Here is a 27,984-nt window from a genome sequence, read left to right on the forward strand (position 1 = left end):
TGTAATTCATAAATGTGGAAGCTGCCTTTTGATAATTTGATGCTCAGGCATGTTTTCCAGAAGCATGGGATTCCTGAAGGAATCATCCTGGAAGGAGAGGCTGGGGAATTTGAAGGTTGCTAGAGGAAGCAGAGATACTTTCTCCAGACTGGAAAGGGGTTGGAGCAGACTCCTCAAAGAGTATGATGCATACCAGCCCTCCTGCACCTTGGCAGGCGGTGGGTCCCCATAAGGGAATGACTGAGGGATCCTGAAGAGGTTAGATTCCAACCACCAGCCTCTCAGAAGCAGTCATGACTGGGTCCCAGCTTTGTGAGGAAGCTGCAGAACTGGTTACTTTCACAGAGTCCCTCAGGTTGGGACACAAAATTTCGGTGATCGACCTGAGGTCCTATCATGTGAGGGCCTTTTGATACCTGTGTAAGCAACAGGACCCTAAAGAAAGAGGAGGATAATTCCACCTTCATGTCCTTCTCCACCCTGGCTAAGATGGGCTGTTCTTGTCATCTGGGAGATAGGGAGCCTCAGAGATGGATTTGCTTTGATCTCCCCCAAATAAAAAGATTGTATTTATTAAGCATTTCAGATAATGCTATAAGACTTTGAGATAAAGCCAAAGAGGAGAGAAGAGAGAAATAAGAGGGAGAAATAGACACACATCAAAAGGAGGAGAGACAAAAAGAAGGAAGAGTGAAGGAATCAAGACAAAACTTGGCAGGTTTTCAAATGGAAACCCACAGGCATAGCTCTAAATAATTATAAGACTTAAAACAAGTTAACCTGTTTGATAAGACCTAGTCCACCCCCTTCCTGGATAAATACATATTCACAATAATAGAGTGAAAAACTTTGTTTAAAGCTATGGTTTTCATATGACTGAAAGCCAACAAACTCTCATAGATGACTGGATATAATTACTTTGTGCACATTTGAGTGTTATATTGATGGGATAGCAATGTTTGATAAGTAAGAGCACTGTCATTAACTCACAAAGATATTCCGTAAAATTTGCTTTTTTATGTTATAATCAACATTTTCATATATTTTATGTTCTATTGACAGTAATTATAAAATAGACACATTTCTTGAAATATTATAGTCCTATGGCAAATTTTTAATTGCTAATTTCTATGTAGAGAACATTCACTCTGTAAGCACAATAGTAAGGGAGTTGTTAATAAAATTCCTTTATATGTGATAAGCAAACATTGTATTTAGATGTGCATGATAGATTGTTGCTACCACAAAAAATTACAGAGTATTTTAGTTTCAGTATATAAATTGGCATATCATGGTTTTCACCATCTTTTAAAGCAATATCTAGACCCATGTAATAGTATAAAGAAAAACACTTTTCACATTGTACCTAGATCCATATCCGTACAGACTAGTAGTATTTGGATTATTTAACTTTAGAAAATGTTCCTCAACCTTCATGTACCAGTGCTCTGAACATTGAGCTAATTTGTAAATACCTCTGGAACCACAGAAAGAAAAATAAGAAAGTGGATGATCAGCACCTCTGGGAAATGATACTTGATCACACAAGACTCCATCATATTCATGCTATCAGAGAAAAATTATTTGACAAGTTAATTAATTTGTCTTTTTTCTTACCTAAGCACTTCTGCTGCTCAAATCTTCCCACATTACTCCAAAGCAGAGTTTGCCTCTAATGTAAGCAGCAGTGGTACAGCCTGGAAGACTTCATGGCATTTGGATGAAGTCACCTTGTTTAAGAACAAAGAACAAGGAATGAAAAGTGATTTCCTGGGGACTAAACATTGTTCATTCTGAGGGTGAATGTTTAGGGTGATACCACCCCTGCATGGACCCCTGGGTCTCCACTGATGGAGATGCTTACGTGTTCCTCAATGAGTTCATTAATGGCTGTGATAAGTTAGGCTATCTAAAGTGTGAGGGCAGGGAAGGTACAAGCTCAGAACTGAAAAGAAGGGGAAATGAAAAGAGGGAAAGAGACTAAAACAGAAATAGATGAGACAGAACTGAAAGCTACTTCTCAAACCCCCAAGAAATTAAAGTTTCTACCCTTAATAGTCTCAATCAAAAAATACCCCTAAGCTCAAGATGATATCTGGGTTGGGAAGATCCCCTGGAGAAGGAAATGGCAACCCACTTCAGTATTCTTGTCTGGAAAATCCCATGGACAGAGAAGCCTGGCAGGTTACAGTTCATAGGATTGCAAAGAATTGGACATGACTGAGTACACATACACGCACACCCAACTAATGCAACAGATAATTAGATTACGTGTAATTTAAATATATGGGCTTCCCTGGTGGCTAAGCTGGTAAAGAATCTGCCTGCAATGTGAGAGACCTGGGTTCCATCCCTAGGTTGGGAAGATCCCCTGGAGAAGGGAACAGCTACCCACTCCAGTATTCTGGCCTGGAGAATTCCATGGACTATATAGTTCATGGGGTCACAAAGAGTCGGGCATGACTATGTAAATATATTTTCTCTTCTTGAAGAGGAAAATATATTTTCTATATAAGATAAAAATATATTTCTATAGCAAATGGGATTTTCTTCTTCCCAATTCCTTCTACTTTAACCTTAGACTCTCTCTGTTGATGGAGTTTGAAGATGCAGGTCTAGGATGGTAAAGACACAGATATCACACTTGGCATGACTGTTTCCCAGATTTAGGATTTCTGGGAACCTGAAAATTCATTAGGAAATTTGAGGGGGGTGTAATTTTAGGAAATCATATGGAATTGACCAATTGCTGAAGGGGAAGTGTAAAATGGGTTATTGAAAACAAATATCGACCATCTATGAGTGAAGTTACTCGGTCGTGTTCAACTCTTTGTGACCACATGGACTATAGCCCACCAGGCTCCTCCATCCATGGAATTTTCTAGGCAAGAGTACTGGAGTGGGTTGCCATTTTCTTCTCCAGGGGTCTTCCCAACCCAGGGATCAAATCTGGGTCTCCAGCGTCATGGGCAGACACTTTACTGTCTGAGCCACCAGGGAATTGACCATCTATAATTTCCATCAATTCAGGAAAAAGACATTTCTAATACATATGCACATAGTCATGAAGGACATAAAGAGGATTTCTTTAAATTGATTCATTTTTTAAAACTTATGTTCATTTATTAATTTGTTTGTTCATTCACCTGTCGCCAAGGTCTGGTATAAGCCTCACTGGAAACAGTACCATGTCCTTGGACCAACTTTTAGGATCCAGTGCCTGGGTGTGTTCAAACACGTTGAGCCAATGGAGCTCTCGTAAGGTCTCTGCCTAAGGGTACTACAGAGTTCTGATTCTGCAAGACACTTTTTTTTTGTTTTTTTTTTGTTTTTTTTTTTTTTTGTTAATAAGTTAGTGAGGAATTTTATTACTAAACTGACAGAAGTCTAGAAATAATTGAATACTGTCATCATATTAGCTTCAAATAATCCCTATGATTGCATCAACTAATTAAGATGTTTTTGGCTTATTTAGACGCTAAGCAGAAGAAAACAGCAGTATACTAATCTCAGTTGAACCAGGGGATAGGGAAGGAAAAAGAAAGGAACACAGATGCCGCTGTGAGAAACGTGGCCAGGTGAACAGCACAAACTCTTGTGCTCCAAGGGCCCAAATGACAGCCAGACGACAACGGTCCCAGAGGAGTGAATAAGGACTTTTCGTTCAGCCTGAAAATTGCAAAAGGCTCACAAAGTGTTGACAGGTGGTTTATAATCTCCCTCTATAAAGCAGGCCTGGTGTGGAACTATGTGGCCTCTGGACAGAACTGCCAGAGTGCGCAGGCTACTGAACTCCCATCTCTCCTCTTGCAGAGGTGTGAAGACCTACGTGAAGCCCAGCTACAAGGCAAACAATGGTGCACTGGGTCTCCTAGGATAAGCAGGCTCTCAGCACTGCCCATAGCTGTGCTTTCCTCATGGGGAATAGGTGAAGCAACGTATCATGGGCAGTCAAGGTCAAGCTGAGTAGACTGACCACACCACTCACTGGTTTTAGACTCTGAGCCAATCCCTCCACTTCCCTGAACTTCCATTTCTACCCATTTAAGCTGGGCTATGCCACCTATATAATTGTGTTACTGTAAGAATTAAATAAAATGTTGCAAAGGCAGTAACCTACTCAGTAGATATTGTTCTTTTCTAAGGATATGTATTCCTACCTGAATATGGACAGCCCATAATTCTCAAAATTTCCATGGACCCCTCATCTCATAAAATAACTAGCAGCATCAAAAAACAAGAAGTACATGCCTGTCACCTTGGAGGATGAGCTGTTACCAAACAGCTACAGGTGCATGTGAAACTCTATGATCCTCCAGAACTCCCTTGGCTTTCTCTGACACTCTAGCTGGCCCCAGCATCCGAGGCCAAGCATGAGGAATCCTGCTACAGGAAACATCCCGACTCATCAAGGAGAACATCAGAGAATCAGATGTTCAAACTCCTCGAGAATGGCTCTTTACTGGGCCCCTTTTTTCCCTTCTGTCACTACTTGCCAGCTCAAGACAGCTGAGCTGTCCCATCAGATACACGCTAGCTGCCTTCACACACGTGCAAAACACCAAACCGAAGCTCCCACTCTATGGCATGAACCAGATTCCTTCTATTTATAAGCAGCAGCCCAACAGGCAGGCTTCAGTCTATAACTTGCAGTTCTCAGCAAGCTGCACTAGAATAGAGATGTGTTCATACTTTCCAGTCACCCAGATTGCCACTTCAAAAAGAGAGTGATAGACAAATATGGTGCAACTCGTTTATAACATTTTCCCATGTTTAACTTCCAAATTTGAGAGTCTCAAGCACAGTTGCCAAAAGCAAAATTTTTTTTTTTTTCTAAAAGCAGTATTTTTTTTTCGTTCCTTGGTCTCTTAAATGGTAACTGAATTTTCCCCTACTCTTTCTTCTTAGAGGCCAAGAGTTTTTCACTCCCGGTCTGCAATACCCTGCCTGGGCTATTGCCCAAATGGCTTTCACACTTAAAGTGAGAAAGAATTAAGTGCTTCTGCAATTGAAAAATGGTTCTGTCTGCCTTGGAGTCACAAAGCTCTCTTTACTGAACTATTGCTTGGAGACTTCAAAGCTAAGAGTACCGATGAGCCTATGATGGTGCCAAGAAAGTAACTAGAGAATGAAGGAAATCCTTTTCCAGAGCACCCTCAGGTATATTCACCTAGTTTCCCCCCCAAATGTTTGGGAGCAGGGGTGGAGATTTTAACAGCTGGCGCTGGTTTTCCTATGAATTTAGCACAACCTCAAATAACTGTCATCTTTATATCATTTGCACATAGTAATAGTCAGCTGGTTGTTGACTAATAAATACAAATAATTTAGTTAGACGATTTCAGTGTGCTTCCAAGTTCAAGTTCCAATTGAACTTACCTGAATGCCAGGAGAAAACACTGGTCTCCAGCACTGATTATTCTTTTGAGAGCTAAACAAATCCCTTGCAGGACTTGGTTCTGTCCAAAATGTCCATTGAGACATTTGGCCCATGACTCATTACATAATGCATGTGTGCCGCATGCTAAGTTGTTTAAGTCATGTCCAACTCTACACAATCCTCTGGACTGTAGCCCATCAGGCTCCTCTGTCCAGCAAGAGGGATTCTCTGGCAAGAATACTGGAGTGGCTTGCCATGCCCTCCTCCAGGGGATCTTCCCAACTCAGGGATTGAACCTCCATTTCTTACATCTGCATTGGCAGGCAGGTTCTTTATCACTAGTGCCACATTTAAAGTTTTATTTATATTATCTTTACTGTTAATCGATTAAAAGTTCAGCAAGGTTACTCTTAAACGATGAGCAACTGCTCTTAAGTATATATCTACCTGATTACTGGCTTTGCATTTGTCTCTCAGTTATATCAATCTGATTGTGTGTGTACTGTCATGAAGTTGGTGGCCGTATTTGAGCGTGAACACCAAGAACCTGGGTGATAAATTGTTCACTGCTTTGCCGTTCACAGTTTAACACTTCAATAAATCTCCAAATGAAGGATGATATACTACCACCAGCTTCTGAAACGAGGTATGTCAGCCTTCCAGTGGATTGTTTGCCCTGTGGTTCAGTACTGATATATGAACATTCCAGGTTTCTTCCAAAAATCTTGGAGTTTTTGATCTTCTACCTCCCCCATGCCTTCTGGGAACACACATTGTCTCAACGTAATCTATGGTCATCTAAACTCTTCTTCATTCTCCACAATGCAATCAAAAGTTTCAATTACATCTTCCAAAGGTAGAAACAGAAGTCCAAACAACTTAAACACACTTCTGGTGCTAGTTTCTATTCTCCTATATTTGTGTGTTAGACCCAAAGAAGATACATTTCTGGCACAGTGATGATGAAAAGTGAAAACAATCATCTTTTTGCTTGTGCATGTGGTAACAGTCATAAAATCGCAATCGTATTTGCAATCTCAAAATCCATCATGCACAATAAAGGGTTATGGTCAAGATTTCTTTCCCACGTAAATACAAGTACTTTTTCATATATGTGTTGATATATCTTGAAGTGTCTTCTCACCTTTTCATTGTTAGTACATAAATCACATAAAATAACCCAATATCACATTGTGCACAGGAAATAACTTAACTGTGATAGTGCCATCTTAAAGATGCCATCACTGAATAATGGGGAACTGGCCTTTAAATCTGGAAAAGGCTGAGTGTCGAAGACTTGATGCTTTTGAAGTGTGGTGTTGGAGAAGACTCTTGAGAGTCCCTTGGACTGCAAGGAGATCCAACCAGTCCATTCTGAAGGAGATCAGCCCTGGGTGTTCTTTTGGAAGGAATGATGCTAAAGCTGAAACTCCAGTACTTTGGCCACCTCATGCGAAGAGTTGACTCATTGGAAAAGACTCTGATGCTGGGAGAGATTGGGGGCAGGAGGAAAAGGGGACGACAGAGGCTGAGATGCCTGGATGGCATCACCGACTCGATGGACCTGAGTTTGAGTGAAGTCTGCGAGATGGTTATGGACAGGGAGGCCTGGCGTGCTGCGATTCATGGGGTTGCAAAGAGTTGGACACGACTGAGAGACTGAATTGAACTGAACTGAGTGTCGAAGAATTGATGCTTTTGAAATGTGGTGCTGGTAAAGACTCTTGAGAGTCCCTTGGACAGCAAGGAGATCAAACCAGTCAATCCTAAAGGATATCAACCCTGAATATTCACTGGAAGTACTGATGCTGAAGCTGAAATTCCAATACTTTGGCCACCTGATGCAAAGAGCCGATTCTTGGAAAAGACCCTGATGCTGGCAAAGACTGAGGGCAGGAGAAGAAGAGGGCAACAGAGGATGGGATGACTGGATGGCATCACCAACTCAATGGACATGGGTTAGAGCAAACTCTAAGAGATGATGAAGGACAGCAAAGCCTGGCATGCTGTAGTCCATGGGGTCCCAGAGTCAGACATGACTCAGCAACTGAACAAAGAACAAAAACAATTGTCCAAGTTGTGTAAATGAGAATTCTTATGTTACCTTGAGCACCAGAATTGTGCATAAGAAATAGTTCTCCACATGTGGTCACTTTATGCACCTCAGATATTTCAATTTCACATGATGAAGTTGGGTTTGGGGATTGACATCTGCTTTGAATTCTGTTTACTTGCCTTTTCAATGAATTCATTTGTGGTAGCATTAATAAGGCCTCTTCATTGTTAATGTCACGGAGACTTCTTCAAAATACCCATGATGATGTTTCATTTCATTCTTTTCTGCACATCCTTTCAACTTATTCTGGGTTTTTCTTACTCTCCCTTCAACAGCAATATTGTGCTTATGTTCTTCCATCTCATCCTGGATGACAATGCTATCCAAATCCTGACTAGTTGTACACTGGGCATTGCAGATTCTCTGTTAAAGGAAAAGAAATGGAAAAAAACACTATAATGCAATGCTGGCTTTTCTTTTTGTGGGTATACTATTTATGCCATGTTACAATGAGAATTTTCAAACAAAGATGTCACTTTGTCAAGCAAGTGTGTGTGTGTGTGTCCTTTCTTTTGTGACTGTCTGACCAGTGGTCACTGGTTTATTGGCAAGGGAAATCTTACTGATGTCTTATAGATTCAATAAGTGGTTGATCCTACTGGATCAGCCAGTAGGAAGGCACCAGCTGAGGGTGTGGTGGTAGTCCGTGCTGATAGACAGTCACTCCCATTAAAACTATACAAAGAGAGGTCATAATCCTTGTGGTCTACCAAGATTGTACCTGTATGGGACATTGATTCAAGGGAAACATCGCCCGTTAACCCTGGGCAATGGAATAGCTGTAGGGGAGTTAATTAGATGCCCAGTATCCTCCTCCCGCTGGGTTCTTATACCCAACAGCTGTATGGCAGGAAAGCCATACCTGCTCTCACTCCTCCCGAACATGCTATCTGCTCCACAAAGTGTTTATATCAACATATTCTCTGCCCCTTTTACAAAGCAGCTTGACCAAGCTCCTCCTTTCAAATTCTGCCCTCACTGAACAACCCACGCACATTCAACCAAATGCCGTTAATGGACCATTAATGTAACAAACATTATCAACATACCTTTCATTGTAAGATCCATCCTTGACTTCTTGCCCTCTGTGCATTTCTCTAACTTATGACTCCTCCTCGGTTTACACAATTAACACAAATCTTGCTCCTCTGCAAGATTTGGACCCTGACCCATCTATCGAGTCTGTGTGCCATTACCAGCTACACCGTGGAGGCAAGAAATACTATTATTGGCAATATAGTCACAGCACAATTATTGGACAAGTAAAACATGATAGTATTTTTTATGTATTATCTTATAAACCAAAGTATAAATAAACATTATCAGATATTTGAGCCCAGGAACATGTTCTCACTGTGGATGTTTTGACAGGGCCAAGTATCAAGGACCATTTGGCATGAGCCAAATACACTCACGGATGTTTTCAATAGGGACAAATTTCCAGGACCTTTTGTCATGGGCCAAATGTTTCAGCGGACATTTTGGATAGGATCAAATGTCTGCTAATCAACAAATCTCTTTATATCTCAAAAGTATATATTATCTATAATCTGTTACGTCTTTTACAAAGCAAACTTGCCAAGGGGAAGAAATATTTGAATCAGTATCCTTAAACATCCTTTACTATTTCACTAAGCATTACTTACCGTTTTGCCCCTGTAATGGTATCCTTCGAAATTTCAAATTTTGTTTAAGGCTAACCTTAGAGTTGTGGGTAGTGGTCTAGTAAATCTTTTAAGAGTTTGCCATCTGTAAGAAATTCCAGATATTAGTTTTCTATTATTGTGTTTTCTTAAAAAAAAAAAAAAAAACTGTAAATATTTAAGCCATCATTTCCTTAAGTGCTCCCCCTTATGTAACTTTAAAGCAAGGAAGTCTAATGATGTTTTACAAAAGCAATTTAAAAAATTCGACAAGGATCAGTGAGGCCACTAAACAGTGAAAAAAGTAGAGATAAGATCTATATTTGAAACTGAGAAAGGGACAGCCCTGAAAATCATAGAGTAGTCAATTTAGTTTTCATACTTGGAAAATACTAGAACAAATCATCAAAAAATCAATTTGCAAACACCCATATGATCACAGAATCCTAGGTAATAATCAACATTGCTTTGTGAAGAACAGTCTTGTCAGAACCATCTAATTTCCTTCTAAAACAGAGTGACAGGCCTGGTAGATCAGAGGGATGAAAAAGATGTAACAGAGCTTGAATTTTACAAAGCTCCTGAATCTGCCTTCCATGTGCTAATCAACAGATGACTGCAAATCAGAAGAAACTTGCTGTACAGGTTTACTGAAAAGCGCAGCTCTGAAGTGTTTCAGCGTTCAGTCGGCAGGTAGGAGAAATTTGGTGTGTATTTGGTATAGAAATAAGTCACTCATGGACCCTTCATTGTGCTCACCAGTCCCAAATATAGCCCTAGCCTGTGTTCAATGACACTAATCCAGAGAAGGAATAGTGGGTAGGGAAGCTACTGCTTGGGGAATAATCACAACTCTAAGAGGAATGGATGGTCAGAAACTAGAATATTGGAGAAGACTTTCCCCTGCCTAAGAAAAGCCAACTCTCTAAGGACATCTGAGACAATTTAGGTATGGAATTTACATTATTTGGGATGTTTCATTACAAATTATTTTGACATTTTTTTTTATAAATAAGCAGAAATGATGGCATACATTTTGTTTTGAAGCAAATTGAACTTCATAAACTCAAGCTTTATAAAATGCAAAAACAATGGTAGCACTAAGGGAAAGACAAGCCATATCTTTAAAATGTTTTGGGGTAAAAATTTTGAGAAAGGTTAAATGATATAAGGAGATAGCATATACAAGTCAGGGTTTCAAAACTGGCTTGAGTACTTGCTAGTTATACAGCTTTGGGTAAATTATATAAATTTTCTCAGCCTTCCATGTCCTTCTATTAAAATGGGCCTACTGAGTTGAAATCAGAAATGAGATTTCCTATATGATGTGTGTATATGAATGCTATATATTTATATATGCAATATATTCAGATATTGAGGTATATAGGTAACTTCCCCAGAGTTAAGCACACTGCAGGCATGTGATAAAAATTCCTGAGGCTTCTCTGGTAGCCCAGTGGCCAAGATTCCACGCTCCCAATGCAGAGGACCTGGGATTCATCTCTGGTCAGGGAACTAGATCCCACAACTAAAGAGTCCACATCCCGCAACAAAGATCATGCATGCCCCAACTAAGACCCAACACAGTCAAATAAACATACACATATCTTTTTAAAAGTTCCTCTCTTTCATTTACATGCAGGAGAGTCCACTTCAAGAAAGTAACTTAGAGAGGAGATTCAGTGAAACACCCACAAACGTCCTGTCTTCTGCCATCAATTGGAAGTTACCAATGGTTATCTGATTTCACTCCACTTGTTCATCCCCACCTCCCATTTCCATAGTTTGGACATTATACTCCATATAGTGTCTGGCTTATGACATGGAAAAGTTTCCATTGGCAGGGTTGCCTGCCTAGTCACCACATCCCTCCTCCTTCTCCAAGACCACACAGCTATGACAGAAATGACCATGTTTTCTCATATCCTTGCCATCTTAGACACAACTAATCCATCTAAATTGGGTACATAAGTCAACAGACACCAGCTGCCACCACGGCAATAGACTATTCCATGGGTGAGCTTCAGATCCAGACTGAGCCTTCAGTCTTTCCATAGAACTGTTTGTACTAGAACTCACAAAGTTTGAGACTGGTCATACCCTCTCCTTTGTTAAGAACATCCATTGGATCAATGCTTCCCACTGTGAGGAAAAGCCAGTCTGTCCTAAAAATAAAAGAACACCCAGAAAGCAGCAGATAAGGGTGATGCGACAAGACATGGAAACATTCAAGCTCTGATTCCAAGTGTTCCTGAGATTCGGTTACATCTGCCTTTCTGTACCTCAGTTCTTAAAACCTTTAGATTCCCCTAAGTGAACTCTGGGAGTTGGTGATGGACAGGGCGGCCTGGCGTGCTGTGATTCATGGGGTCGCAAAGAGTCGGACTCGACTGAGTGACTGAACTGAACTGAGACAATAAACTCTGTTTTTGCTTATGCCTTTTCGGGTTGGGTTTCTGTCATTTGTATCCAGATTTCAAAACAACAACAACAAAAAATACCTTATGTCCTCAGATATTTTCTTAATGCAAACTCATAGAAATTGTATTTTTGAATCAAAACTAATACACATTATTAAAATGACTGAAGTACACTTCCCAAAAGTGTTTCAGAAAAGTTTTATTAATTTTAACTCTCATCTGCAGTATATGACAATGTCTCTAAGACTGGATTTAAAAAAAAGTATTTTCCAGTTTGATAGGTGAAAAATATTAGCTTTCTCTGATTTTTATTAGTAATTTGGAGGGAGATCAGAAATGAAATGTGATGCAAAGAGAACTGGAGAGTGGAACTGAATCAATGGAGGAGGAAAACAATCAACAAGATCTAAGCTACAAACAGCCTGTTATTTATTGCTGTGTAATTGCCTCAAAAGTTAGTGGTTTAAAGCAGCAAACAATTTATAATCTGTTTATGTGGGTCAGAAATCTGGGAGCAGCTGACCTGGGTGGTGAGGCTTCAGGGTCTCTTGTGACTTCACAAACAAGGTGAGACTTGGGCCAGGGGTCTACCTCTAAGCTCACTCACACAGGGGTTTGGCTGAAGACCTGAGATGCTCATGATAACGGACCTCTTTACAAGGTGCTCACAACATGGCAGCAAAAGAGGAGCCAGTGTCTTTCATAACCTCCTATATCCGGCACATTCTATCGGTTACACAGATGGATTCTGGCAGTGTGGGAGGGAGGCCACACACAAGTGTGAAAACCAGGAGGTGGGGATCATCGGCAGCCATCACAAAGCTGGGAGAATATTGTCCATGTTCAACTTATTTTACCTCCCTTCCTTGTAGACTCACCCACCTTCATTTTATAGATTCTGCCAAGCCTTTCTCCCCTGCATACTACCACCATCCTTACACCATCTCCTCCATTCCCATGGATTCTATTACAATGTGATACTGATGACTACCTCCTCAGCCTAGACATTTTTCTCTGATTCTAGACTTGCATCTTCACTTTCTTTGTGTGTATGCCCAGTACTAAATGCCACTCCCCAAACCGCTCCTTTTCCTCTCTCAGAGGAGGCACCACCATCACCCCCATCATCCACACCAGGGAGCAAGGCCCACACTGGACATCTCCCTCTCTCACTCCCTGCACGCCACTAGGCTGTCCACTACTATGGCCCTGCCCCTTGCTTCCACTGTGCTGGTAACAGAACACACCATCCCCAGCTGCACCCTGAGATTGAATTCTGAATGAATATATCTGAGAGGCGAGAAACAATTAGAACACACACATATTATGGCAGCACTCTAGGAAAAAAGCGGCCCGTTGGACTTCGGACGACTTTAAAGAGATGAAGTTCTCTGCTTTCTGGACCCCAGGCTGTTGCCTTCCAGGAAATCCCTTGGTCACTTATATTAGACAAGGTCATTTTCTGTTGAGTGCTAATGGAACAGAAAAATAATTGAATAACTACCGTAATTCAGCATGCAATAAATCACCCAGTCCTGGTCAAGTCTATCCCCTTCAAGGTTCCCAGGACCTGTTCACACTCCCAGCGTCACCATCCTTGTTCAAGGCTGGCCTCCTGTTTCACCTGAGTTGCTGCTATAGCTTCTTAAGTAGTTTCTGGGCTCAGCTCATTCTCCTTCTGCTCTACTCTTCATGTGTACCTGAGTGATCCTCTCAAAATAAGTACCTGACAACGTTACTCCTCTGCTTTGAATCCTCTATAGGCCCTCACTGCCCTTGATCAAAGTTGAAGAGCCTTAAGTGGCTGATGAGGGTCTTAGGGTCTAGCTGCCTTTGGTTATTGAGCTCCCACACCACCCCTGTACCCTAATTACCAGCCACATCAAAGGGCTCCCAAGATTTTGGAAGTCTCCATGCTGTCACCTCTGGGCATTTGCATTTGTTTCCTCTTCCATTATTTCGAACACCCCCCCCCACCCCCACCCCCAACCACCACCATATACACAAACTACCTATCTGACCAATCCATATGTATTGTTCAGGTTTGGGCTTAGATGTCACTTCTTCCAGAAGCCTCCCTGACCCTACACATCAGTCTGGGTCATGTTTCCCTCCATGTAGTCCTATAGTGTCCTGAACTCCCCTGGGTGTCCTAGGCACCCACCCATGCTGTAATCACTTAATTGCCTACACGCAGGCCTTTTCCATGCTACAGTCCATGAGGTCAGGGACCATCTCTCTTCTGTGCATGCCTGTATCCCCAATGCCTAAGTCAGTTCTTTAAAACACAGAGAAGCTATGTAATAAGCACTTATTGAATAAATGAATAGACATTTAACTCCTCTCAGATTTGTTCTCAATCATCTACCAGCCTAATTATAAAGCCTAACCATTTTCCTGGGCTTCCCTGGTGGCTCAAAGGTTAAAGCGTCTGCCTACTATGCGGGAGACCTGGGTTCGAACCCTGGGTCGGGAAGATCCCCTGGAGAAGGAAATGGCAACCCACTCCAGTACTCTTGCCTGGAGAATCCCATGGACGGAGGAGCCTGGTGGGCTACAGTCCATGGGGTTGCAAAGAGTCGGACACGACTGAGCAACTTCACTTCACTTCAACCATTTTCCTAAGTCACCATGATGGCACACACACGTGCAATAGGACTTTTACAACTCAGCATTAGCAAACTTTAGGTTTTAAGGAATTTAACTTGAGCCACATGGATGCTAAAAAAATCTCAGAAAGATACGTGGCAAAAAAGAGCAACTTTCCCATCAACATCCCTTTAATATTGGGAGCCCCACACACGTCTGATAGGGTATTTGCTTAGACATTAAGATTTGGTCTTAGAAAACATTGGATTAAAATTTGTTTAGAAAAGTCTCCACCTGCATTGTAAAAAGTTATAGAAAATTTTCAACAATCTGCTTGACTATTGTCACACTTTACATGGAAACTTCTGTACACATAAGTTAGTCTTATAATAGTCAAGAGAGCAAATATGCACTGGAAACGCTTGGTCTAACAGTGTGAGGGGGGTGTGTTACTCAAGGGAAGAGGGAACGTTCACCACTGCCTGCTGCGCCCATCACCGGCACTGTGTACAATCCTTATCTCCAGAGAGAGGGTGATTGATGCAAGGCATCAGTGTTCAATACTGGACACAGTGATACCTCCCTGGATGGCTGGAGATTTCAGGAGAGGTTTGTCAGGACCACACAGATGAACAAGATTACAACTCTGCAAACATCCCTAAAAGATGACCCTGAGAACACACTGAAAACATTCACAGTTGTGCAGTTCTCCTCAGGGAATCAATTACACATTGTCTAAATAGCTATGCGTACCTGCACTGGCTCTGGGCAGCCCTTGTCTTTTCATAGGAAAGCAATTCAGACAGTAACTTAGTTGGTCCAAATTCTGTGATGAGACCCAAATTAAAATATTACAAACTCATCTCTCTGAATTCCTTAAGAGTTCCTTTCTTGGTGATGGAGAGAATCAATGTTTCATACAGGTGTCTGAGAGCAAGCATGCAAGGTACATAATCAAACTGTTCCCAAATTAGAGCACTGGATCAAACACCTTTGTCGTTCCAGAATAGTGGCTCCCAGGATTTCGAGCAATCTCTGTCCTTCCCTCAGAGCTCAATCTATCCTGTGAGCAGGGCCTCCTATTATCTCAGTGCAGTTATAACACAACGGTAAACAATTCTGTTTTAACCACCATGGTTGGGCTTTTATGAGCTCACGAATCAAAACACACACTAGTAATCAAAGAAAATCTTCCGTGTGACCCATCTCTCCAACAAAACTATTGTGTACATACTACAAAGTACATTTCAAACAAACCAAAAAAAAAAAAAAAAAATCCACAGGCCAAACAAAATACACCATTTTATCAAAAGAGTAATATTAAAAAAAAAAAAAAAAGCTATGGACATTTGAGGTTTAAAAGAGAAAAACAAAACATGGATTTGGACATTTCCAACAGTAAATTATTTGAAAGGTATTTTGATGCCTCATGTTTTTTGCTGATGTTTTTGTTATCATTAAAGCATATTGCTTTTTATGGCTTTTGTCTAAAAGTCAGATTCTGTCACACTGAAAATAGGACCAAACCAAGAAGTAAGCTTCTCAGAGGTGAGGATGTGGTAGCAAAGTTCAGGCCCCATTTTTTTCTTTTTAAAGGAAAATATGGTATTTTGCTTAGGCATAGTGGGTAATTATCAGTAACTGGCTAGAAGAAATGCAGATTTGGAAGGGTATACAGGGCTGAGAGACAGCAGTATAACAGAGGGAGCCAGCAGAACACCTGGGCGACCCTGCTCCAGTCACTGACATGCTGACACTAGCTCATGCCAGACAGAACCACCTGCTGTCATTCAAGCCACCTGACCTCTGTGGATCTGGCTTCTATCTGTAAAATGGAGACAACAGGAATTGTTGTTATGTCATGTTCGACTCTGCAACCCCATGGACTGCAGCACGCCAGGATTCCCTGTCCCTTACCATCTCCGGGAGTCTGCCCAAACTCAAGTCCACTGAGTTGATGATGCCATCCAACAATTTCATCCTCTGCCACCCCCTCCCCCCTGCCCCTTCTCCTCATGTCCTCCATCTTTCTCAGCTTCAGGGTCTTTTCCAGTGCGTTAGCTCTTTGCATCAGGTGGCCAAAGTATTGGAGCTTTGGCTTCAGCATCAGTCCTTCCAATGAATATTCAGGGTTGATTTCCTTTAGGATTGACAGGTTTGATCTCCGTGCTGTCCAAGGGACTCTCAAGTCTTATTCAGCACCAGAAAGAATCAATTCTTCAGCACTCAGCATTTTTTATGACCCAACTCTTACATCTGTACCTGACTACTGGAAAAACCACAGCTTTGACTATAAAGACCTTTGTCAGCAAAGTAATGTCTCTGCTTTTTAATACGCCGTCTAGGTTTGTTATAACTTTCCTTCCAAGGAGCAAGTGTCTTTTCATTTCATGGTTGCAGTCACTGTCCACAATGATACAAGAGTACAGGTCCACAAATCCTTCATTTCCATTTCTAAGATGGAACATTCAAAGACTACCAGACATTTTTTCATGATGCATCTGGGACAAAATTACCCTGAACTGAGGTGCAGAAGTATAGTCGTCACTTACTCCACTTAGCATGAACATTTGTTTTGTCCCAGAAATATTAATGTGCTTGATTGTAGAGTATAAAATACTTAGAAATAAATTTAACCAAGGAGGTGAAAGATCTCTACATTGTAAATTATGATCAAAGAAATTGAAAAGAACACAGATAAATGGAAAGATAGCCTGTGTTTGTAGATCAGAACACTGTCAAAAAATCCATACTACCCAAGGTCATCTACAGAATCAACATAATCCCTATCAAAATTTCAGTGACATTTTTCACAGAAATTGAAAAAACAATACTAAAATTTGTATGGAAATACAAAAGACCATGAATAAGAAAAATAATCTTGAGAAAAAAATAACAAAGCTAGAAGTACCATGCTCTCTGATTTCAAACTATACCTCACAGATGAGTAATCAAAATAGCATGGTACCAGCATAAAAACAGCCAATGGCACAGAGAGTCCAGAAATAAATCTATACAGCTAATGAGTACATGACAAGGGACTTAAGAATACACAATGGGCAAAAGGCTTTAGTAGTCTTCTCCAAAATTGGTGTTAAAATTGGATAATCACAAACAAAATAATAAGCTGGACTCCTATCTTACACCACTCACAAAAATTAACTCAAAATGGATTAAAGACTTAAATGCAAGACCTCAAATTATAAACTCCTAGAAGAAAATATTGGGTAAAATTTCCTTCACAACGATCTTGGCATTGTCGATGTATACCAAAAACACAAGCAACAACATTTAAAATAAACAAGTGGGGCTACTTCAAACTAAAAAGCCATCTGCACAGCAAAAGGGGGGAAAAAAGACAAAAACAATAAAATGAAGAGGCAACCCATGAATGAAAGAAGATATTTGCAATTCACACATCAGGTTAAGAAGTCAAAATCCAAAATAGTCAAGAAACTCGTACAACATATTAGTAAAAAATAATTCGATTTAAAAATGAGTATAGAACCTAAATATTTTTTTCAAAGAACACATACATGTTGGTGAAGATATAGAGAAAAGGAAACCCTCATGTAAATTGGTACAGCCATTAAAACGGTAATGGAGATGACTGTTCAATCAATTAAAAATAGAACTACCATATAATAGATCCAGTAAACCTACCTCTGGGCATCTATTTAAGGAAAATGATATCATTATCTTGAAGAGGTGTCTGTGCCACTGTGTTCACTGCAGCATTATTCACAACAGCCAAAAAATGCAAACAGCCAAAGTGTCCATCAACACGTGGGTTACAAAAATGTGATACACAGACACACACACAAGCATTACTCAGCTAGGAGCAAGGAAGCCATTCTAATGTTTACAACATGGATGGACCCCCAAGGCATGATGCTAACTGAAGTCAGTCAGACAGAAAAAGACAAAAACCACTATGATTCCACTTATATGCAGAATCTAAATAAAGCCAAGCTCACAGAAATAGCACAGAAGGGTGGTCTCCAAGGATTTGGGGATAAGGCAAGAGGGAATGGGGGGAAAATAGGGGAGACACTGGCCAAAGGAAGCAAACCTCTAGTTACAGTGCGTTCTGGGCTCTAATATTCAGAATGGTGACTCTATGGAATGGTACTGAATTGTATACTTGAAAGCTGCTGTGAGGGTAAATCTTAAATATTCTTACTACACATAGTTATTGAAGTGGTGGGTTTGTTAACGAACCTTATTGTGGTAATCATTTTGCAACATTAGTATTCGTATCAAAACACTGCATTATACACTGTTAGCTTAGAAAGTTATGTGTCAATTATATCTCAACAAAGGAACAGAAAAAAGATAAAACCTTTGTAAGCTTGAACACCACCAACTTGCCTTATCTTATTCACTCTTGCAGGTCTGGGATCTAGGTTCCAGGTTTGCATGAATTTCACAAATCTAATAGCATGTATTAGGAAAAAGATACCATAATGCTGTTGTAACTCATGTGAAAACAAATCTTCCGCTAGAAAAAGACATATCCAAACGAACACAAAAGGCCATGGGGTGGAGATGCCGTCTGCCACAAGCCTGTTGGTGTTGAACTCAAGTCGGTTTGGTGCTCCTGGCTCAAGGCTGCCTGCACATGAGGAAGTCTGCAAAGCTGGTGTCGGTCTAGAGCAATCACCTGGGCCTGAGCCCCTTGATGTGAACACACACCCACTGCCTTTCAGGGGCTGGAGGTAAATCCTTCCATTTTAGGCAGCTTGAATACTCTAAAATTCTCCCTAGGGGCACTTTATGGTTTGCTTTTAAGACTCAGGAACAGGTGTCTGTGAATCCAGGCCTCTGTCCTCTCAGAGCAGCTTTCACAACCGCCACCTTGCGTCCAGGAGGCTGTTCTTGTTGACAGGAAAACTTGAGACCTAAATACGTGCATGCAGCAGTGTTGACTGACCATCAGCCCGGAAACCCTGCTAACTTCCTGGCCAGGCCATAAAATCTGAAATCACATTTCATTAACACCGAGTGTCTACCTGGGCTATGCAGGAGACTGAAGAGCAGAGCTTAATAGATGACTTCAACAAATCCTATAAATGTTGTTTTCAGTCATCTGGGAAAGGTGAACAGGCTTTGGGGGTGGTGCTTTGTTCTTGGCAGCACCAGGCTTCTCTGACTTGTATGCATGATGCTAAGACTTGATCCATAAACAACAAGGTGAGTAGTACTGAAGAGGAACTCTTTGGGGGCACAGAGGTGTCTGACTGAAGTTCTTCAGATAACGGGAAGCTGTTTTAAGGAAGACTCTGTGCTCAATGCATGGTGTCGGGAATCTCACTCCATTCCTCAAGGTGGATCCTGATGGGGTCTTGCCCTGTCCATGTGCTGCTGGTCCACAAAGACGAAGGGCACGTGTTCGCCCTGACAGTTTCCTCTGACATAATTCCCACCACCAACTCATTCTCCTGCTACTTCCCAGCCTCCTAGAAGAACAAAAATATCTAACTCGGCTCATTCTTTCCACCACACAAAACACAGCCAGGGTACCACCTATGGTAGCTTCTTTTAGAAGATGCGGTGGGGGCACTGAGTAAAGGCTGAGAAATGGCCAAGTACTACCTAGGTCTGGGGAGAAACGATGGGTCACTAGAAACCACTGGGAATTAGCTTGGGCTCCATCTAAACAGAATCAAAAACATTACTGCCTAAATTCCCAACATTCAAACACCTCATATGTACCTTTAGTATGTGTGTTTATTTGCTGCACCCAATTCAAATCAATCATCCCTTTTATGTGAGTTTAAGTCTTCTGTCAAAAGAACAGAAAACTTCTTAGTTCCAAATATTTTCATCAAACCACAATGTGAAGTCTAACTGGGGTGGAGGCAGTGGCGGTGGCTGGGGCTTCCTACCTGAGGCAGTAAGATATCGGGGTCAGGCATGGGTAAATCTACTAGCCCACGGTGGGTCTTTGCCTCATGTACATAGTGACTACTCACATGCAGGAACTCAACAATCTATGATTGGCTCCAGGAGTTTTAAAGATGGGCTGTGATGCAGAAGTCTCTAGGCTGGTTAACTCATGTGAAAAGGGACAAAGAGCAGCAAGGTGAGAGCATCTGAAGACACCCTTTCCATCCTCCTTCCCACCTGCCCCACCAGGTGGTGGCCCCAGCTGCAAGCCCAGAGCCTTGGGGTTCACACTGACTTATCTTCTTCAGAAGACAGAGTTTGGGAAAATCACTTTTCTCCTCTGAAGCTCTGTGCCCTTTTGTGTAAATTCAGCATCCAGCCTGTCTAGGCCTGCTGTGAGATCAACCAGAGCGACTTTGGTGAAAACACTTGCTCATGCTTTTCCTCTGGACTGAAGGCAGCCCTGTGGGAACTCTCTTTCCCTGTGGGCCAAATAGCTAAGATCCCAGCTGAGAATTTCCTTCCCTGGAGAGAGGTAAATGAGAGCTCCGCTCCACTGCTAGTTCCGACCTGGGACCCAAAAAATTCTGTCACTCACTGCCAGAAACCCAAACAAGACTAAAATACAATGTTCACAGAAGCTTGTAAGGAAAGTTAGTTCCTACCACCAGAACAGCACTGGTGTTACAATGTTCCGACACAAGAGAGGCTTTCTGATGTGCTTGGGTTGTTAAAAACAAAAGTATTCCCACTGTCAGCTCTGAATGGAAGCTTGAACTGAAAGGCAGATAAACGCAATTAGCTCAAAACAAACAAAAAACACGATGGTGGCAAGACTACTTTTTCTGCTGATGCCCCAGTGGGAAACTAAGGGGTGGTCGGACCCTAGGCTCACTGCTGACATCACTCTATAGGTTACCCAGGAGCTGGTAGCTATAGAAATGTACACCCAAGAATGTCAAGAGAATTTCTTTTGGTACTCACATCTTTATAATTTTTTAACTGCTTACTTAATGCCAGGCAAGGAATTCCAGTACAAATTTCCTTACAACTAGCGAAAATATCAGCTGACAAATCCCTGAAGTTATATGCTGCCAGTTCAAGAGTGTTCCACTGAGGATACAAAACTGGCTGTCTTGGCTAGCAGAGGGCGTTGCTGGTGGTCTAGCTACTCCAAGTCTCGCTGTGTCCTGTGCCTCTGTCCAGAACGCTGCCTTCTGAATGTGCCATCAGCATCTCCTGCTCATGGCTGTGGGGTCCCAGGATTTCGTGGTTATGAGACAGCTTGAAACTGGGTTTCCGGCTATCCCATGGCTGTAGAATACCAACCACTTGCAGGTGTTATAAGCCTGTGGTTAGTTTCAGCACACACCATTCCCGGATAAGAGAGATCTTTCGCAGCTCACTGGTTACAAAGCCAGAAAAGTAGCGGCCCACAAGGGAGGTGTTTATCTGCATAAACCTGAAGATGCTAGAATCTATCAATTTATGTTTGACCTGCCAGTCTTGAAAGGTCTTCAATCTGGGATTTTCTTTATTTCTAAGTAGTTCTATGTAAGTCAACCTTCCAGTCCTATACACCATTTTCTTCTTTCATTCAAACTAAGTTTTCCTTGGTTCAGGGTGATTCTATCTTTGTCATTCTTCAGACTCTGCAAGACCATATGTGGAGTAAAAACTATGGGAGACCAAGTAATTAAAACATCAATAACATTAAGTGCTGTGCAATCAACCTAGGCCTGAGACTGGTATCAGAGACATAAAAATCTAATCTGATAAAACCTCAGCAATGAGAAAAAAGATGCCCATTTATTTTTAAAAACTAGGATTGATTATGCATTCATCTCAATTTTTAATCCAGTATAAGGGCAACTGTTTGGGCTCTCTATAAAGAGAAAAATTGAAGGGCATCACAGATTGACCCACCAGGTGCCAAATAAGAATTCTAACTCCTTGAAGCAAGCACTTTCTTCTGCAAGTGTCAACACAGTAGGCAAGTGTCATACTGTTTGTGCCAAAATGATTTTTCTTTTACTCAAAAAAATTGCTATTACTTTTAAAGAAATTTTAATAAGGATAAACATAATTAAGAATACTTTAGAACATTATCATATCTGATATAGCAGCACTCGTAGCACTCACATTTGAAGTGTTACTTCCACGATGAACAGTGCTGAATTCTTAGTACCTAACCACTCAATACCTCATACAGCTAAATCACTGAGACACTCCAGACCACCATGAGGTTCCCAATCTTCAGCCTTCTTTCTACCCAGTGGATCTATAAAATGACAGGTTTTCGAGTCCCAAAGTTTAGAATTCTTTAAGTGCTTTCTTATGCTGAAGCTTCACACACTCAACCAGGAGCAGCCCAAGGGATCTTAAGCTTTCAAAGACTTCAGTGTATCATGCTGGAAATGTTTCACAAAGGCTGGAAATAGTATGCATGTGCTAACTCTAAAGCACCGTTGGTCTCACAGAACTTCCTGTGATGATGGAAATGTCCTACAAATTTATAGAGTCCAACATGATAGCCTTTAGGCACATGTGGCAAGCTGAACATCTGAAATGTAGTTAGTATGACAGACAAATTGAATTTTTAATTTTAATGAAGTTAGAGTTAAATAGCCGCAAATGGCTAACTAGTGGTAACCATACTGAACAGCACAGCACAGTACAGCTCTAAGACATCAAGACTTTTGAGTAACAAGCCAACTTTTTGACAAACTAAAAAGGCAATCAATAAATATTTGGTAGCAACCTGTCATCAGTAACTTCTATCTACTCTCCCTTCTAGCTCTTCTCAAGTAAAAACAAAAACAGAATTAAAAGAGCAACAATAAAAAGCCCACATGACTTTTAAACAACAACTCCCTTGAATAAAACTAATAGGCCTTAATATATATAAGGAGTGGCACAGTAAAAAAAAAAACAAAAAACCTAAAGCCAGCAAAACAAAGAATTAGAAATAAGCATACTAGAAGTTACTTATGTTTAATGCTTAAAAGTCTGAATGCACAAACAATCTACCATTATAGAAGTACTGGTGGTCAATACAATGCATTAGAACTATGTACAATGCACAGTTTAGTATCAAAATCTTTCTACACTGTAGAGTTTTACGAAACTGTTAATGACATCAAACACTAAGCACTTAAGACACCATTTTGTTTTCTGCTACCACACTAGGAACGTCAATGGACAGTCCGTTTCAACTTGCAGCATCCATCCATTTCTAGTATGAAATTAAGTAATTTTCTACTTATACAATAAAGTTTATCTACACAGTTCTCTTGATTTTGATCCATAGCAGCAAAGGCACTGTACATCAGCAGATCCACAGACTTAAAAGATTTTTTTAAAGCATTCGAACAAAATAATAATAATTAAAAAATGAAGTCACATATCATAGTTTAACACAACAACATAAAAGATAACAACAATGTTTCCGGCACAATGGCACAGCCTGTGTCCATTTCAGGGACATCCAACTAAGACATGGAAAGAACTGGAGGTAAAGCAAGCAAGTCCTCATCCCAGGTGAGAGTCCATTCTTCCTGGTTTTCAGAGGGAGGCCCTTGCAAATCCTCCTCTGCTGTCCTTGTCTTGTAAAAGACGTGACCTGCACAGTGGGAGGACTCCTCCCCTGGATCTGCGCCATTCCCAAAGAACATGCCAAAAAATAGCCCCTAATTTATCGTAGACAAAACTGCCCAAAGGCATACATCTCCCTTTGCAAAGAAATGTGGCAAAAATATCCAGAAGGGATTAAGTTCTCCCTTTGAGGCCAAATTTAATTTGTTCATCTGTCTATAATACAATAAAAAAGGAATTAAAAACATATTACAAAGACACTTGTCAACAAGTCAAAAAAAGGAAAAAAAAGAAAAAGTCCAAGTACTTTTATCGAATATAGTCTAAAGCTATAGATATATTTGTTAAAGTTGTCCGAATAGACTCAAATGAATATGATGTGGTCTGTCACATTCTAATTGTTTAAATTTCCAAACATCTTTTAAAATATGTAAAAACAAAAACAAAAAAATCTAACAACACAGCAACATATTGCTTCCATATGTAATTATACATTTCACATCTCTATACAGTCATTAGTCTACATTTAGTGACATTTTTAATCAGTTATTTTAACCTTCCTTTCCCCTCCTTTGCCAAAAAAAGGGGGGGACGGGTATCAAGTACAACGCATCTTCATTACCAATGCAGGAACAGACAGCTTTATTTAGTCAGTCATTGTTAGAAAGCCTTCTTTAAACAAAATAAATATATTACAGATATAATACATAATTAAAGATTCCTTTCACTGTTAAGTAGGGTTATCCATGATCTTCCAAGTAGATAGCTGAAGATTTTGATATCACAGGTTCTTAATGAGTATTCACAATTCAACAGCAGGGAGGAAGTGGGGAAGGAGGGGCTGACTCCACAACTGCAATGAGTAATAGGGAATCCTTGGTTCTGGACGCGGGGGAACAGAAGGAGGAGAGAAAAAAGTGCTACAAGGAGGAGGAGTCCATTCCGCATGAAGATCTGTCCTTAATAAATAACTTCATAAACCGTGGCCTTCTTATCCCCAGAGCCAGTGACAATGTATTTGTCATCCACAGAAATGTCACAGCTGAGCACCGATGAGGATTCTTTGGACTGGGAAAGAGACACACAAACACGTTAAAGACGGAAAGAAAAACCTATGAATATTGAGAGGCAGGACTGGAGGACTCAGAACGAAAAGCAGCAGAGCATGTTCCCTTGACTAAAATAGGAGCTCAAGGAGAAAATGTAGTCCCTTAAGTCTCTTTAAGGTATATTCTTAAAACGGCTGAGCCAGGTGCATTCCCACTGACATTTCACTCTGTTGGTCTGGACGCTCTTGTACTGGGGGTAGGAGGGGTTGGGGGGGTGCGGAGACGGGGACACTGAGCGCCAGGCAAGTCCGCGGTACAGTGCCCCCCTGCTGATGAAGGAAGGCTTTACTTCAAATCCTGGTCTGCAGCTAAGGGCAGTGCTCTCAGTATGAAAACCCTCGGCGTCACTCAGATGGCTTGGGCGTCGATGGAGCCGCAGAACACCAGACACATCACTTAACCTGTCTGGCCCTATTTTACCCATCTGCCACCTCAGAGGGTAGTCTCAGAGTCCAGATGAGGTTAGATAAGGGGGAACTGCACTGAAAAGACTATTTGTTTGAGACAAGGAATGCAAAAATATTTCTAATATAAATCCTAGTTGACCCTCATGTAAAAACAGAATGTAAATGTACAAGTGGGAGTGAGTTCAATAGTTAGGAGGAAAAATGTACCCCTCATAGAGTTCCAGTACCACATTCAACTACACCAACTGCAAAGCATTCACACTTAACTTTTAATTGTGCTAAATAAACAAACAAATCCCACAAGATTTTACTGGGGCTTTGAATAGTTAAAAAAAAAAAAAGTTTGACATGTAGATGCTAACCTACTATAAGCATTTCTCAAACTTTTAGTTTGCAACCTGTATTAAATACATTTTATTTCCCAAACCAGCAGATACAAGATATAACACACTTATCACAAAAAGATATACTCTTAAAATATTTTCATATTTCAAAAAAGTGCTGGTTGGGGACTTCCCTGGTAGTCCAGTGGTTAAGAATCCGCCTGCTCACGTGGGGACATGAGTTCGATCTCTGGTCCAGGAAGACTCTACATGCTTCAGGGCAACAAAACTCATGTACAACAACTACTGAGCCCACTCTAGAGCCCCAAAGTCGCAACTACCAAGCCCACGAGCCTAGATCTCATGCTCCTCAACAAAAGAAGCCACCACAATGAGAAGCCTGCACACCGCAACTAGAGAAAGTCCACACACAGCAACAAAGACCCAGCATACCCAAAAATAAATATGTTTTTTAAAAAAAGTGCCGGTTGGGATCATCCAAAAGTCATGATACAAAAACCACTCTGTTACATTATAAACTTCACGACAGCAAGAATATGCTATTTTTATTATCTTGCACAGTACTTTCACTCAATGTATGCAGTTTTAGATTCAAATGAATTAATCTTCTCTATGATGACTTAATACCACGTGGTCAAGAAGGCTGCAAATATATTATGCCATTCCTAAAACCACCTAGGAAAGAGCTTCCCAAATACATAAGGTTAAAAAGGAAATCTCTGACTTATGAAATTCTCACATACTAGCAAGAGAGATAAGACATGTGTGTGTGTATCATGCCAACAATCCAGTACCCTACAAATAATTCCACAAACTACACAAAGTACCACTGAATTAATAAGAATAAAAGTTTATAAAATTAGTCCAAATTTATTAGTTTCCTATAGCACTCTTTTTGGCATAGAGGGGACAGAAATATTGATAACATGCTAATTAGTACTCAAGCAAAATGCTCAAATTTTACACAAAATTTTTAAAAGCCACAGTGCAAAACATAAAATTTCAGAGAAGACATGAAACTTCTAACATGTAAACAGAAGAGAGAACCACAGAGCACTGAGCACCATGCAGTTAGCATACTGGGAGTGAAGGCTACACATGTGAAGCATTACCTGGAATATACTGGCCCCATAAGGTGTTCTCCAGGCATTCAGAAGGTTGTCCTTTCCCGTGCTTACAAACCATTTACCTAAAGAAACAGGGTTTCAAAAAAGGCAGTGTCTATTACTTTGTCAGAATCCTAAGATTTGTGTTACAGAGCATCAGTGATACACAGAAAACTTACTTAATCTGAAACAAGTTAAGAGTTTCCTTTCACTGGAAAGATAAAGCCCACTCTCACACTGTATAAGTGAGTTATTTATACTTAGGACAGGGATGAAGTAGAAGATACCAGAAAATGACACAGTATTAGGGAAGTAGGCATGTGTGAGAAAGGAAGAGAATTCTGAGGAGGGACACATCCATGAACTGAAGATCTGACTTGAAACGAAGCAGCAGGAAGGTGGATGGGCAGATGGTGGACACGGGGGGCTTGCTTACCACAGTGGGCGAACTTGAGCGACAGCACGCAGCTCTCGTGCAGGTGGAGCTGGTACTTGTCGGGCTTGGTGACGTGTAGCACCTCCACGTTGCTGTTTTCCATCCCCACGGCCAGCCATTCTCCGGTTGGGCAGTAGCCCAGAGAAAAGATCTAGAATGGAAACAGGTGACAATGTTGGTGGCTACAGAGGATGTACTTCCTTGAACAGGGAGGCGAGGCACTGCTTCCTCTGGGGATACTGCTTAAATAATGAAAGAAATCAAGAGGCATGATAGTGGATGCTTGGGGCTGGTGCACTGGGACGACCCAGAGAGGTGGTACGGGGAGGGAGGAGGGTGGGGGGTTCAGGATGGGGAACACGTGTATACCTGTGGCGGATTCATGTTGATGTATGGCAAAACCAATACAATATTATAAAGTAATTAACCCCCAATTAAAATAAATAAATTTATATTTTAAAAAATTTTTTTTAAAAAGTTAAAAAAAAAAAGAGAATGTTAACTGTGCAGGAAGAAATCAAAGGCAAACGTGTAACCCCAAGTAATGAATCAGATATCCACAATCCAACTTACTAATCAATTGCAAGAAATTCAAAGGTCTACAGAGTAATGCTTATTGAAATAAAAGTTTGCAAAAAGCTTGTAATAAATGAGATTAAAAAATCTGTCAATAAAATATATACCATTGTATTATTTTTCTTAACTAATTCAGCGTCAAAAGTGACTGTCACATGGTTAAGGAATTGCTCTTAAAGTCTCTGATATATCTTACAAAGTCATGCGTGTGTGCTAAGTCACTTCAGTTGTGTCTGATTCTTTGCAACCCTATGGACTGTAGCCCACCAAGCTCCTCTGTCCATTGGATTTTCCAGGCAAGAACATTGGAGTGGGTTTGCCATGTCCTCCCTCCAGGGGATCTTCCCAACCAGGCATCGAACCCGCATCTCTTAT

At 40.9% G+C, this 27,984-nt stretch overlaps 1 protein-coding gene across 12 annotated transcripts in view; it reads right to left on the bottom strand.

The window, feature by feature from the left end:
* Positions 1 to 23,015: 23,015 nt before the first annotated feature.
* The window catches only part of TLE4 (TLE family member 4, transcriptional corepressor), a 161,541-nt gene continuing 156,572 nt past the window's right edge, over positions 23,016 to 27,984 (bottom strand). For all 12 annotated transcript variants that reach the window (XM_042243321.1, XM_027964471.2, XM_027964470.2 and 9 more), the window contains 3 exons: positions 27,034 to 27,184; positions 26,604 to 26,680; positions 23,016 to 24,699 (listed from right to left, as the gene is read on the bottom strand). In XM_042243321.1, coding sequence (XP_042099255.1) covers positions 24,592 to 24,699; positions 26,604 to 26,680; positions 27,034 to 27,184 — 336 coding nt within the window. In that variant the 3' untranslated portion in view covers positions 23,016 to 24,591. The remainder of the gene's footprint in view (positions 24,700 to 26,603; positions 26,681 to 27,033; positions 27,185 to 27,984) is intronic.

The sequence above is a fragment of the Ovis aries genome, chromosome 2, assembly GCF_016772045.2.
Source record: "Ovis aries strain OAR_USU_Benz2616 breed Rambouillet chromosome 2, ARS-UI_Ramb_v3.0, whole genome shotgun sequence".
Taxonomy (NCBI): Eukaryota; Metazoa; Chordata; class Mammalia; order Artiodactyla; family Bovidae; genus Ovis; species Ovis aries.